Genomic DNA, 15,328 nt, shown 5'->3' with positions numbered 1-15,328 from the left:
ATGAAATTTAAAATTATTTCTTTGTGCTAACTATTATGTTTAATAAGATAGTTAGGTAATAGAAATCTGAAGTGCAGTAATAATACACGATTAGTATTATAATATTATACCAAACTTTTATATTTTACCCAGATGAGCGATGATACAGTAGTAAAACATTTATATCTTTAAACAGGCTCCTGAATTCCATGCTTCATCACCACTATAAGCATGTGTGAGTTATTTATTTTAGAATTGTAAATTGTTTGTAGTGTTTGTACATTTTAAAATGTTCATAGGTAAACCACTTTATAAAATTAAAATATAAAAAAAAATCTATGAGATTCGGTAGAATATATTCTAATGCTCTTATTACTAAATTTGATAATAAGGTCAACTTACTCAAATATTAATCATAACAAATTTAAATTGATTATTCAGAACGTACACATTTTACATTGTTATTGGTTTGTAAAACGGAGACAACGCATGCGGGTCTTCTTAAGGATCGTTCCGTCGTCAAATAAATTAATGCTAGGTAGTAACCATACTTAACCACTTAAATTTTGTGTTCCGGTTCGACCGGTTCAGTATTCGACGGTCGTCCAAAAGTAACTATTTAAGCAACAAATAAATACCCGCTTAAAGAAAAGAAAAATTTGACATAATATGAATAATAATGCTATTATATATTTTGTAATTACTCGGACTAGCATTTTTCGATTGCTGATTTAGACAGCCGATATACCAGCGATGAATGTATTGATATTACTATGATGTGTGTTTTATTTTTATTTTTTTGTGTGTACACAAGTTGCCGAAATAATGTTTCGATTTTAAACTTCAATGGCTTTTCCGATGTCAAGTGAATCTAGTTGGTGTATAGGGAAGGTCAAAATTCCCTAATGAGATGGCATGCAATTCGGACGCAGCCATTTATAAACACATTAAATTTTAAATTTTTTTAGTTTTTAATTCTACAAAATAATGTGAATTGTGAATACAATTTTATTCGTTGTGTCAAAAAACTTGAAAATTTAATACAACGTTCTAAAGGATCCCCAGAAGTTTGTATAATAAAGCAGATAAAAAATATCAAAACTGAAAAGGCACGTTTTTTTTTTAAATTTCCGTTTAAATTTCAAATGTTGACAAAATTTATAAAGTTGAAAATATACTAATTATTTAGTGAAAAATATATCCTATGTTGACAATGTTTTCGCTCAGAATCGTTTTTCATATTATACAAATACAATGATATTACATAAATGAATTCAAATTTAATACCATCCATTATTACTGTGATAATCTCAGTATCTCACATATAATCTACTGTACACCAGATCGTCATCACTTGTCCACCTTTTTTATAAGTAGTTTTTGATTTGTACAGCCAATTTCAAATTATTTTTAACTTAACCGTTTTTATGTGTATTTACTGTTTAAATAGCTTGGCTATGAGTAGGAGCAGGTACTTCACGCTTTTGAGCGTTCTTTCCCATATATCTGCTTCATTTATTTTAAACTAAAAATGAGAAATTATTTAAATTAAAAAATATAGAAAGTTATATTCCTTTTAGTTTTGCTTTTGGTGCTCAATATTACTCTTTTTCTCACAATATTATATGGCTGCCCAATGGGTGGTCGATAATAATTGAGCCATATTTAATATTTATCCATATGCTATCCGTATTCAGTATTTGATTACATCTTTTCTTTTTAGCAGGGTATTGACTGAAAATTAAATTTATGTTTATAAAGGTACCTGAAGTCCAGAGATAATAAAGACACAATTGTTGGTATAACACACAAATATTCGAATACATAACATTTATTAATTATAGTACCTATAAACAGTATAAACATTATACCTATATAATTTTATCATTTTTTTAAAAACAAGTATAAAATATATAATTAGGCACTTATATAAGATTAGTTAAATATTTTTTTTTTATTCAACTACTTTAAAAAACAAATTATTTTTTATATTTCACAAATTCATATTATTTGGTCTTTTTTAGTTCTTCTTTTTTTAAATTCCACTAAAAATATAATTCTTTCGAATGAAAGTTTATTTCTTGGTTCTCAATATTTCTATGCTTCTTATTATAACATAAACTTTTGATATCCAGGTTCAATGATAAAAATCGTTTTAAAAAGTACCACAGTAATCCGAGTCCACCTGTTATAAATATAAAAGTTTAATGCCTAATTACCATATACCTTTTAAAAAAATTCAAATTGTGGCCCAGTTCCTATGTGTCTTGCGTAACATGCTCCTTTTAAGTCTTAACTTTGCTTATATACTAAAAACTAATAATTATACCTATATGTACTATGTTTTTAATACGAATATACATATATTATGTGTCTAATATGATTTTATAGATATAGATATAGATAGATATAACATATAAATACATAATTACGTATTTACAATTTACGATTTTACTGATTTACATATTTAAGTATTTTATATAAATAATCATTATTCATTAAAATATGTTTATCCCAATAACTAACACTTAAAATAAAACAATATATTTTTATTATGTGTATAGTATAATACTATTAAAATATTTTAATCATAATAATATATATGACACTTTTGAAACTGCGAAATTTGATACTGGACACATAAAGTATACTATATTATAGATACCATATGACTTATCGTAAGTAATAGAGGAAAACTCACATTATCAGTAACATGTGATATCACACATAACACAAATGTAAATGTTAAGTATATATCTAATCAAAATACTATTAACATATTATATTATTATAATGATATTTTTTTATAGTAATGTTCTATTCACATTATGTTAATCTATATTAGATACTGAAACTCCTCACTTTTTGTCCTTGACAAAAAAAAAAACCGTTGCCTATATTAAAATGTATTTTCTACTTATACAAATAGAATAATCAATACTAATAATAAAATTAGTTTAAATTTTTATTGAATCACATACGTCTCCGTATTTAACAATACGAAACAAGTCAGGTTTTTTTGTAGTTTATCTTCAGTTTGCTAATGTCAAATACCTATCGTTAGTTTCAGCGTTGTTAATGTTTGATATTATATTGTAATTAATCACCTATTAAATATTTAATTTTTGAAGAAATAGCCCTTGATTGGTGCAATAGATACTAAAAATGTATGTTATTGTTTTCGAGTTTTAGTTAATAAATAGTTGTGTCACACACCACATTACAACTTGAACAACATAATACCTAAATACATTATAATATATTATACGCACTACACGTCTGCGCATAATGCATTAATGCCTTTACTTATATGTTGTAAATGTTGTAATAGTTATATCAACTATAGAACGGTAATGTGCGTGGTATGCTACGCGTACTTTGATTTTATAGTAATATAATATATACCTAATATATAAATGTATAAAATAGTTAGGTATAGCATAGATATAAAATATGTATCATATCAGAAATAGTTTTTAGTCATAAAAACAAATAAATCTAATCTAATACAGAGGTACAATCCTTATTATAAGTTCGAAATGTGGAAATGCGTTTAGACGATAGTAACGAAATATTATCGGGCATTCGAGCTTCATGTATCATGATTCAATTTTTACATGTCAATAATTTTATCAAAACTAAAAATGCAATGGAAAACTAAAGTTATCATATCTCATGTGATAAATAATTCAACGGTCTACCAAATACCATACAAATCATATTGAAGAATATCTATACCTATAGTATCTACTTACATATTATTATTATGAAAATATATAAATCGACATCATGCGATATCGTAAAGTACATTATATGTACCTATACATTATATTTTATTATGAACACCAACTGCTAGCATATTGTTATATATTTTTAATATTTTTCAACGTTTAGTGTTACTTCTATCGCAGGCTTCTAAATTTGAAGCCAATTACTGCCCCAAAAACTATGTGATGATGTAAATTGTAACATATGTTTATTGTTTGGTCTGTGTGAGCATGATAATAATATTACGACAGTTCTGATACTAAACTCCATGCTATAAATAGATATAAACTTGCAGCTAAAGCCACTTAAGTCATTCCGATTTTAAACATTTTCCACTGTTGCCCAAAGCAGGATACTGTTTGCGTTTCAAACACAAATTAATTTTATAAAATTATTTTCTATGAGATAGATTATATCTTGGAAATTGGAAATGAAGAGAATGTATTAATATAAAATCAGATGTCAACAGTAAGATGAGTGTTTTTATTCTATTCAATTTGAGTACGTCATCATACAGCACGTTGGTATAAGGCCTGCTGTTAACTGTCATACGTTTTTTTTTTTTTATTTAATATTCTAAACTTAAATGGTTTTGCTTACTTTTATGTACGGCTGGGTTTACCATTAGTCACTTAGTCACTTAGTCACCTATAAAAAAAACTGCAGGGCCTAACCGCGCTCACTATTATATGTACCTATACCTATTTATATTTTATATATTAATATAAAGAGTACCAATATAGTTATCGACCATTTATCAATTGAAACTCAAGCCCGTGAATAAAAATAATAATAACAAAAGCATTACAGTACAGTACACCGTCGCGTATAGCTACACGCATTTAGTAGATAACTATAAATTATTAGTTTCTCTTATATCCTTTTCACATTTTATTACCAAACATTTTTTTTTTCATTTTTCCAACAAGAATTTTTCGACCACTTTCTGTCGACTGTACTTAACTCCTAAGCATCCTTCCATCAGGTGCTCGGCACAAATGGTTTGATCCAACCCCGTACATAATTATAATATTATTTCAGTATTATTATACAGAAATAAAAAACGCAACATTGTGGTATACTATATAATAATATTACATACATAATAGCAGCGCAATAATAATGTGATTTAATCATACATTATACATTTATACCTACACGATGCCTATATAATAATATCGTATAATTGTATAATTGTTTACAATATTCGTGTATAATAAAAATATGGGCCACACATTATTGTTCGGTGCCCAATAATATAAACAGCGGTGTTTAATATTTTAATATTATTATTGTTGTTTTTATTAATATTATGCGTATTTGTGTTTATAGTGTACGTACCCAACGGTATCTTTTCCATTGAAATCATCGCGCACTGCACGTGTTAGCGGGCCCACTCGGTCGGAGAGCGAAAACGTATGTGGTTCGTCTACAGGCGGCGAGCGTATAATATTATTATTGTCTCGTGCAACCGTTCGCGTGCGCGCGCGCGTAACGTTTTGCGCGCTCGACCGCGGGTGGGCGCGCGTTTTCGCGCGGTTCGTCATCGGCGCGACAGAACGAAAGAGAGACGTCATGACGAAAACGAGAGGGAATGAAACGAGAAAAAAATTGTGAGCAAACGCTAAACGCACTGGCGCGACGACTCCTCGCTATTGCGATGTATGGGAAGGGGTATTTCTATCTTCCCCCCCCCACCACGGCACCAAAAAAGGACGTCTATAGTTACGGGCTCACTAAGGTTTGGAAAATTAATTGAATTTTTTATCGTTCGATCGTACTTATATTACTCAATTGTGTTTTAAACAGACGCGTAGCCAGGATTTTTTTAGCGTGGGGTAGTATTATAATTTTATATTTTAATCAATCAGTATTCATAAAAATAATACCTATTAGGTAAATGTAATATAAACATATCACGAGGCCATCGTGTATCTTTTAAATATCTAAAACATACAAAGTGAATTTTTTGCATAAAAACGGCCGATTTGGGGTGGTAACACCCAAAATATCCCCTCACTACGTCACTGGTCTCGATCAGTTTTGTATCACAGCAGCAGCCAGCAGGGTTCTGCCTGCACTCCTCCAGTAACCCTTAAATCGCATTACACAGCTTCACGCCCACGTTCAGAATATCTGCGGCACATATTGTATCGTTATGTGTAGGTTGTATATGTATACCTTCTGCCGGAACTGAATGGGTGATAATATTATTATAGTGACATATTATTATAATTCTAACGCTATGTGTGGAATATATTTTAATAATATTATTCGATCAATGACGATGGCACAATATTAATATTATGAATACGTTATTAATTACTGCAGTTGAACTACATTGTCGGTGTCATAGCTAGGGAAAGCGAAAGGTAAGGACGAATGACGAATAAACAATTAAATACTGAGAAATACATTAATAAAAATTAAAAAAACCACACGACGATGAAGCAAAATAGGTATATTTAAATTGGAAAAAATAATTTTAAATAATATCGGGTAATATATATATATAATTGTCTTTATTCTTTAATTGTATTTAATAATAATATTGCTCATTAGTCATTACATTGTAATTGTACAGGTATGATAATTATAATGATGTGCGCACTGCAGTTCTGAGTTTCACAGGTCTCTGGTCGCACGTTGACACGTGTACCTATATACTATACAACGATATATATATTATATATATATAAGTGACGTGGTTATGGCTGCAATAAGTACCTATATACATCGTCTACATAATAATTTCAGATATCAGATATAAGCGCTGCACGGCGGTGACACTGTTTGTAGGCATATTTTATACGTGATAATGTCGATAGTAATATTATACTATAAATATTAATGAACGTGTACACGGCTGATAATATAAAGATACATATTATAGGTGTGGGTACGTACGTATACGCTTACACACTCGTGTACCGACGTATACATATCGTACACCATACAATAATACACACACACGCATATATATATATATATATTATGTATAATAATCATATATTGATGCAGGGAATCGTATAATATATACGTGTTTCTTGCCTTATGTCGTTTCCTGTTGTATGAAGCGTGTTGTACTGCTAAACTGCTACACCGCTGCAGCTGCTGTTGTTATACCGAGGTATCGGCGGAGGTAGGTAATATATAGGTAGGTACCACGATTAAATTATACGTTATTGTATATTATTATTATATACCAAAACAGCGACGCCATCACTTGGCTGCATTTGTGTGTACTGTGTAGGTATGATAATGCATTTTTAACTTTTTTAAGCTGCATACATATATGCGCGGTGACGTCCACATCATAATATAGTAAAATTTTCATTTTCCAGTGCGGAAAGATCGAATTCGATGTAACTAGTTATGATATACTAGCTGATGGAAGTCGTCTATACGACGCGTCATATATATACATATACCTACATGGCTACATAAAGTACAGTCAAGGTTTAATCTTAAATATTGAAATAAGTGTATGACGCGCATGCAGCATCATAAATGCAGTGACGTCTGTTCATGTTTATTCCACCCGAGATACAAGATATAAATAATGTGCTGGTACAATAACAGAACGCTAATTTTTCGTGAATTTAAGTAATATAGGTAAGCGCCTCCTAACATCTATATATTTTTACATAATTTAGCATATAAATTATAAGTAGGTATTTAAAAAATGGTATGCAAGTGCACGCCAATGCGTCTTTATACTGCACAGATAATGTTGTCACTGATGTTCTAGTTGGTTTTACAAATTGTATGCAACTATGCAAGTGTAGTCTCGATAGTTTTCACCTGTAGATAAAATACGTTCTGACGGTGAAAAAAAAGTAGGCACTTGTAGAATGTAGAATTGTATAGAGTATGTCCTGAAGGGAAGAAGGAGGTTTACGAAGAAAATCAGTTCAGTGGACGCAAAATTAATTTACCGACAAGTAATGCGTAGCTGCGTAGGTATAGGTAACACAAATTACATCAACACATCACTAGTATTTAATTAGAGGATCATATTATATTTTTCCAATTTTTTATTTAGATAATGAAAATTGAAAGATAATTCGTCTAATTATTTATATAAATGAGTCTTTATAGTAGAAAAATGTTCGAACTTCTGATTCGATAGTGGCTACTTGTAGCAAATTGAATCTATAGTTGGTATTCTGAGGGGCAAAATTCAATATTATCCAGTACTTTTAAGAATAATCAGGAAAAGCAATACAACAATCAAGAAAAACTAAAATTTCTAAGCAATATTGGGTTTTTATCAGATCGATTTATTTTTGTCTTAACTGAAAAATGAATATTAACCTGTGTAGATTCAAAATTTTCATAAAATATTTAGGTTTTAGGAACCTATACATGCAAGTACTAGACATGAGATAATTTTCAAAATATTTCAGTTTTTTTAGCGTTGCTTATTAATATACCTAGATATTTTAAATTGTTGGCATTTTTTTTGTTTCGATTTATGTTTATATTAGATATTTAAATCACGCATATTAAAATACTATTATATTCTATGTACAGTAAAAACTTTAAAATATTTAGACTAACATTTTTAAGTTGTTTACACCACGAAGCTATTTACATACTCGTAATTCTATAGTATGGGCGGTATAGCGGCACCTATACCTATTGACTTACAAGTTAATAGGTATAGCGGCACCTATACCTATTGACTTACAAGTTAATGGTAATAAAACATTTAATTTAGTTCAACTTACTGTAATTTTAAGAAAAAATAAATATTTTTCTTTTAATTATATGAATATATTTTAAAAATATTCTGATACATACAAGCTGTCATAGACTCGTAAACAGTCTCCGATCAATATTTTTAATGATTCATCATCAAAATATTCAAACTTACACCCAGACACAGTGGTGATAGGTAGGTGAAACTATATGATTTTCGGGCACCAAGGAAACGGTTAATCTGGGATGCAAAAATTAATATCTAATCAGTTAATATAGCAGTACAATGTTTTTAATCCAATTTTTTATATTTCTTGCCCTTAAACTAGACACATATTTGTGGCCTTGTGGGTAATCGATCAATAGTTTTCAAAATAGAAAAAAAGAAAAGCATTTTTTGAAAAAATTGATTTCGTTTTTTGTTGTTGTAATACTTAAAAATAAATAACTGAAGATACTTGCAATTTTCACTAAATATTTATATTATAATTTTCTATTCATGATAGTTTTGAAAATATTTTGATATTTTTCGAAACGTTTGTATATGCATTAAATAAGTTGGATTTATTTTTAGTTTTTTCGTTTTCATTTATTGTCGATAAATAATGCGAAAATCATGAGTCTTGAGAATTCATACAAGGTTCTTCATAAGTTGTTAGTTATTACTAGTGTAATTAAAAAATAATAATCTTTTATGGACGTATGAAGTTCAAATTCTTATGGCATGTGGACATTGGATATAAATATAATATTCACCCGTAAAATAACTAAATACGATATGCCTATTTCTCTTTAAATGATTTTAGATATTTTATCGTAATTCAAATACAAATAACTGTAGATACTTGACATTTTCACTAAATATTTAAATTATTATTTTCTATACATGCTGTATTTTCAAAATATTTTCAGAAGCTATTTATTGATAATTTACATTTCAGATTTTTTTTTCCACTAATGTCGATGAAAAAAAAGATATTCGTTCTATCAAGATGCTTCAAAATGTAATACAAGGTTCTTCATAAATCGCTGTTACTAAAACTAAAAATTCTCAATATTATATATTTTGCACAATTGTTTTCTTTAACAAAATTACTTATTTAAACGAAAATAACGATGTTATTTTGTTGTATAGCCTGTATAGGTAATTCAAAAACATTGATCATGCTGGATTGCCGGTATTACCGATGAGGTATTCGGATTATTTGTAATAATTATGCATCGATTATAAAATGACGATTACATCATCGTGCGATCAAAGTTTGTTAATTGTTTGTTAAAACTTTGAGTACGTAGGCGTGTAGCTGCAGATTTTGCAAGTTTACATTTTTACATTCCTTATGGTTAAACTTTAAACTCTATAGACTGCGATCCCGTACTTTGATATCTTTCTGTTACATAATGTACATATATTATTACTTTAGTACAATTATTGTCCAATAGTATAAAAATAATAATGTATGTACAAGATGAACAGAAAGACATAAAAAATAATGTAATTTTTCTTCTAATCAAAATTTAAAAACAATTTTTTTTTAAAATAATTTACAGACGATTGCGCTACAATTACAGTGAAACCTCTATATAGTGGACATTTCAGGCATGAAGAGTTGTCCACTATATTGAGAAAACCTCTGCATACTGGAAATTTCTAAATATCCATTTTAGGGAGGCGTTATAAAAAATTGGTTACACATTTACATATACATATATTAAATTGTAGGTACATGATAATTTGGTGTTGATTATTCACTCAATATGTATGTATTTAAAAAAAATGGGCATAAAAATGTTTTTTTTTTTTTTTACTTAGGGGAACCCGTAGTGATATGGGCTATTGGGTGTGGTGTGGTTATTTTTTGTATATTTGCTTGTAGGTTTTTAAGTGGGTAGGGTTATGACACATGTTTTTGTATGTGTGGCAAGGATATGTTGCTAAAAATCCCGGGTGTTCACCCATCCGGGAGCTAGCAACTGCGTCCGGTACGTACGCTCAGTGCGTTTCCGCAGATTGAGCGTACGACCACGCCTCACCAAGCCACATAAAAATGTTTATAAAAATATTTATGTACAATTTAAAAAATCTGTAATCTTTTTTTGCGTAAATTTTTTTTTGCTCTTCGCAATGTCAGGGACATGTATTGTGTTCATTTGTAAGAGGTATTTCTTAATTTTGGTACCATTTTTTAGAGTCTACGTCCACAATTAAGTGGTTATAACTCTTAGTATGTGCATACATTTTTGCCGGGGAATTTAAAAGTGTCTACTATTGGGAAGCATCCACTACTGAGAGGTATTTCTATTTTTAATTTTTAAGGTACCTAGGTACTTGTGAAATATGCTACCAACTGCTACTTCGTTTGTATATAAAAAAAACTACATAGGTAAACCTGTAAAATTTTACCTACTTGACAATTTGTTACACACGTCACATTATTGCAATATATTATTAGGTAAGTTTTAGTTAAGTAAATTGCTATTAATAATTAGTATGGTAAGACTTTCGCCTCCTCAATATAATTCATTTGAAATTAAAGTTGCTCTAAAAAATAGAAAATAAACAATACTTATTGAACTTTAGTATAGATTATAGAACTGTATATGTTATATATTTTTTTTATTACTATTCAGTACCTTTACCTGTGTACCTACACAAGTTATTTTTTTCCATGTGGCGTTATTCGTTTTCGCCAAACCGAATAACGTTTGATTTTTATTTCCGCCAAATCTATTTCTACCTATTACCTGTGTATAAATTATAGTTTGAGAACCATTTAGTGCACCTGCAAGAGAAGACGGTTTTGATCCAAAAAAATGTTAATCTTAATTTTCAAAAATTTGAAAGTTAATTGATTATAATTAAATTGATATATGTAATTAATATATAGTCAAATATTTCTGACAATTCTATAAATTATTTATAATCTTTAAAAATTGTTGTATACTTTTTTTTAAGGTTAATTAGAATACATTACGTTGTTTTGAACATTCAAAATTGAAATTTTTAAAAATGTATTAATGTGAGATGTGCGTAAAATGATTCTAATCTCGATAACACGGACGCTATCTATAACGTGATATAAAATTAGATCGATTTATATTTATTAATATTATAATAGGTAGGAATTACTACGCATGAAATAAATTATATTTTCATTATCAAATGGCTTATCCAGAATCTCGATGGTCGATGGCAGTACCTACAGTCTGTATAGTCATTAGTCGTTAGGCTACAGATAGACTAGGAGAGAGGGGTTATCAAACTTCATCTCAATAATATAAGTAGAAATAGAATTGGCGAAAATGAAATTCGAAACTTTTTCATTTGGTGGAAACGAAAATCACATTTTTGACATTCTCCAATATTTTACAGGATCTCCGCCTATGGACAAGATGGAATACTACGCTGTTTTTAGCATAGGCGTGCGCACGGGGTCAGTCAGGTGGGCCATGGCTCTCCTTGCGATCCGTACTATACTTTTTACTATACTATAAGGTTTAAAGTTCGCAATTTTTTTTTTATAGACATTTTAATTTTGGGAGTTTTTTTTTGTAATTTGATTAAAAACATTCGTACAAAATTGAAATTTGGGTTGTTTACTTATATTATCCTTAATTAGACATGGTAAAATTTTAAATTTTCAAAACATTTGAGCTTTTTCTTTACTTATATTTTTTTTTTCATTTTTATGATATTTCTTAATCATAAATTATAATTATATAAATTACCTAATTATATAAATCGTCCTTAAGCGGTTCTTATAACGCACAGTATACCATCATAGAAACGAATAAAAAAAAATCCCTCGTCCGCTAAGAACGCAATCATTGCATTCAAATCAAATACAGTAAAATTACACTATCTTGTCCGAGGACCGAAGGGACGATGGACAAAAAACCACCACCGAAATGTTGATCTACTTTTTTTTAAAACATATTCATATTAACTTACTTTGAATTATTAATATTACTGTAATGATCGATGTTTGTTTTGAATTATTTAAAATTATTATTACTGCAAACATCGATTTTTTTTTAATTTGGATATGGAACTAAAATTTTTATTTTTTGACTTTTTTCTGACAGTAAAAAAATGAATCCAAACTATTTATCCAAATTTTTTCAAAATGGACTTTTCGTCCGGGATTCATTTGAGTTTAAGCTTATAGAGCTATTGCAGAAATAGTGAAATTACTGAAATTCGAGTATAATATAGTAGGTAAGGTATAATAATAATAAAAATAATAATAATATCTTAAGTACTATATTATACTATTATACCTATAAATATTTAAGTGTAAACAATAACATCTTATATATATCTTCTTATATTATATTATTATTACGATACTCAATACCAAATTCAATTTACACATTTATATTTCTACTAGCCCTCCGTGCTATTATTTCTATTAGTTAATTAACAAACACAATTACCCAGGTTGATCACGATACTCAAAAAAGTATTGTGATACATGCTTTTAGAGTTTAGTGTCTAGAATCTAGATACTAGATGTCTAGATACAAGATACACGATACATACCCATACATATACTCTACATTTTAATTTTATAATTCATATTTATTGCATTTTATTAACTATTACCTACCTATATTAGCTATATTTATTGTCTATACATAAATATTTAAAGATAAAGTCTGCAAACATTTTAAATAATACATATATATATATATAAAAAATACCTAAATGCATAGCGAATACATCAATACATCACTATTTATAAGCTACATTATCCAAATCATTAAATCATATAACTCATTCATGTGTAAGTTATAACTCCAATTTTGATTTGATTTTATATTTTATGCGGAAAGACATCACTCATATTTTTATTAGTTTTATTTGAAAAATATTAATAATTTACTCTTACAAAATTTCAATATTTCAAAAAACTATAAAATTTCTTAACTTAAAAAAAAAATTTTACTAACAGTTATTTAAAAAAATTAGACTTACAATTGCCTACCTATTTTAAATATTTCCAAAAAATGTAATTTGATATAAAATTCTTTATTTTCAGTGTTAAAAATTCTACTCGTGTGGTCATGTACTTAGTCGTATGTTACTTACTGTAATGTAGTCGTGTGTTACCGTATAATAATATAGGTACTACTTTCCAATCAAACTCAACCCGATTATTTAATATTTATCTACTAAAAACCATAGGCGTGCGTAAACCTTTTTGGCAGGGTGGCTGGTTGCAAAAACCAATTATGATTTAGATACCTATACTTCAGGGATTCTTTAAAATATTTTACCAATAAAATTTTTCAATGTATTTATTTAATTATTAATTATTATCATTAAAAATTGTAATTTATTATTGTGTTGATAAAATTTCATGATAAACATTTTTCAGGTCGCAATATGTAGGAACAAAATCCAAAATACAACGAAAAAGATCTCATGTCATTTTTCATTTGAAGCAAAATTTCTGGTAGAAAACGTCGTACGTAATTATTTAATATTTTATTATTATATTATATTATTATATAATAAATCGTACATTTTTTCTCTTTTAACCGCTTTTATTTCGAGTACCGTTTTGAAAATCGAAAAATTACCTCTTTAAAGTACCAGCTCAAGAACATAACCTTTCAGAAAATATGCTACACTTGATACTGTTGAGCAAGTTTAGAGGGAGAAAAAGTGTTTACAGAATAAAAAAGAAAAAGAAATAAATATCATTGTAAAACCAATACATTCCTCGTTCGGGCTCAGAATCTAAAATAGTCAATATAATTAATATAAATTACGTTTTATTAAAAAGTGGCATAGGTATACGAACGCGATTTAAATATTCTTCTACTATCAACTCATTACAAATTTTCACACATAAAGATTGTAATTTTGTATTTTTTTCTGATCCATGTTTTTTTTACTTACGGATCCCATGTCGAGGAATGCTATTTTTGCATTATCTAATCCCACTTCTTCGCAAAATTTGATAATCAGCTTTTAAATTAATAGTATAATTTATAATATTATTGTAGATGACAATTTAATAGAATATTTTATATTTTCGGACTTTTAGTATGACAAAAAAAATGTGCTCGGACTTTTTGTCCGACAGTATAATTTGTTCTCAGACAATAAAAAATTTTTTAAATAGACTTTTTGACCGATTACCAACTCAAATCAACGACTACATAAATAATTATAATATTATTATGCATTTATGCTTAACAGATTGGATAATCATCGAGAGACTATTACTTATGTAATAATATAGGCAAGTGTTTAACAAAACTAATAAGCGAACAACCAAAAATTGGAAATGTTGCATTTTAATCTCTTTGACCGGTTTTGATTTTCCGGAAACGATCGCGCGGTTTACGGTTATAAGCCGGCATACCGCACATTACAACACAGATCCGATTCCCTTGAACGTGACCTCAAATCAATTTCATAATTATTGTTATTCTGATACAATATATACATTAATCGTTTGATACATCGTAATATTATTATTTTTATGTTGAGCAATACAATATTGATAAGTCAGGAATGTGTTAACATCGCTGTAGTAGGTAGTGGGAGTGATGTGATGAACACAATGACGTACTTTTATGGTTACAATATAAAATATATTTATGATATACCGGCAGCTGTGTATGTAACTATGAATATACCTATACAAAAAGTTTTTTTTATACAATTACTATACACTTAAACGTGTATAAGGTCTTTTAGTAAGGTACACAAGAAATGCTATCTGATATACGGTATAAAAGTATACCCAACTCATAATTATTATTAGACGTGCCTGTACATAGCGAACCTATTATGTGAACACCTTGGAAGCAAACTGGTATTTATCAAACCAGCAGTTAACGAGGTACCTACCTATATAAT

At 28.5% G+C, this 15,328-nt stretch overlaps 1 protein-coding gene and 1 long non-coding RNA gene across 3 annotated transcripts in view; one reads left to right on the top strand and one right to left on the bottom strand.

Moving 5' to 3' along the window:
- Positions 1–5,245, bottom strand: part of LOC107170776 (alpha-tocopherol transfer protein-like) — a 48,914-nt gene extending 43,669 nt beyond the window's left edge. The window contains exon 1 of the mRNA XM_089216652.1: positions 5,089–5,245. Within this exon, the coding sequence (XP_089072778.1) occupies positions 5,089–5,116 (28 nt within the window). The 5' untranslated portion in view covers positions 5,117–5,245. The remainder of the gene's footprint in view (positions 1–5,088) is intronic.
- Positions 5,246–6,719: 1,474 nt separating this feature from the next.
- LOC149060410 (uncharacterized) lies at positions 6,720–13,927 on the top strand. 2 transcript variants are annotated; one of them, XR_016189501.1, is made up of 4 exons: positions 6,720–6,904; positions 7,092–7,362; positions 11,825–12,670; positions 13,833–13,927. It is a non-coding gene; the product is annotated as an uncharacterized LOC149060410 (long non-coding RNA). The 2 variants fall into 2 exon arrangements; XR_016189500.1 differs by having other exon boundaries at positions 9,393–12,670.
- The last annotated feature ends 1,401 nt before the right edge of the window (positions 13,928–15,328 follow it).

This window comes from Diuraphis noxia, unplaced genomic scaffold (genome assembly GCF_037042655.1).
Source record: "Diuraphis noxia isolate RWA-SAM2 unplaced genomic scaffold, SU_Dnox_SAM2 contig0001, whole genome shotgun sequence".
NCBI lineage: Eukaryota > Metazoa > Arthropoda > Insecta > Hemiptera > Aphididae > Diuraphis > Diuraphis noxia.
This window is presented reverse-complemented; position numbering and strand designations above follow the sequence as displayed.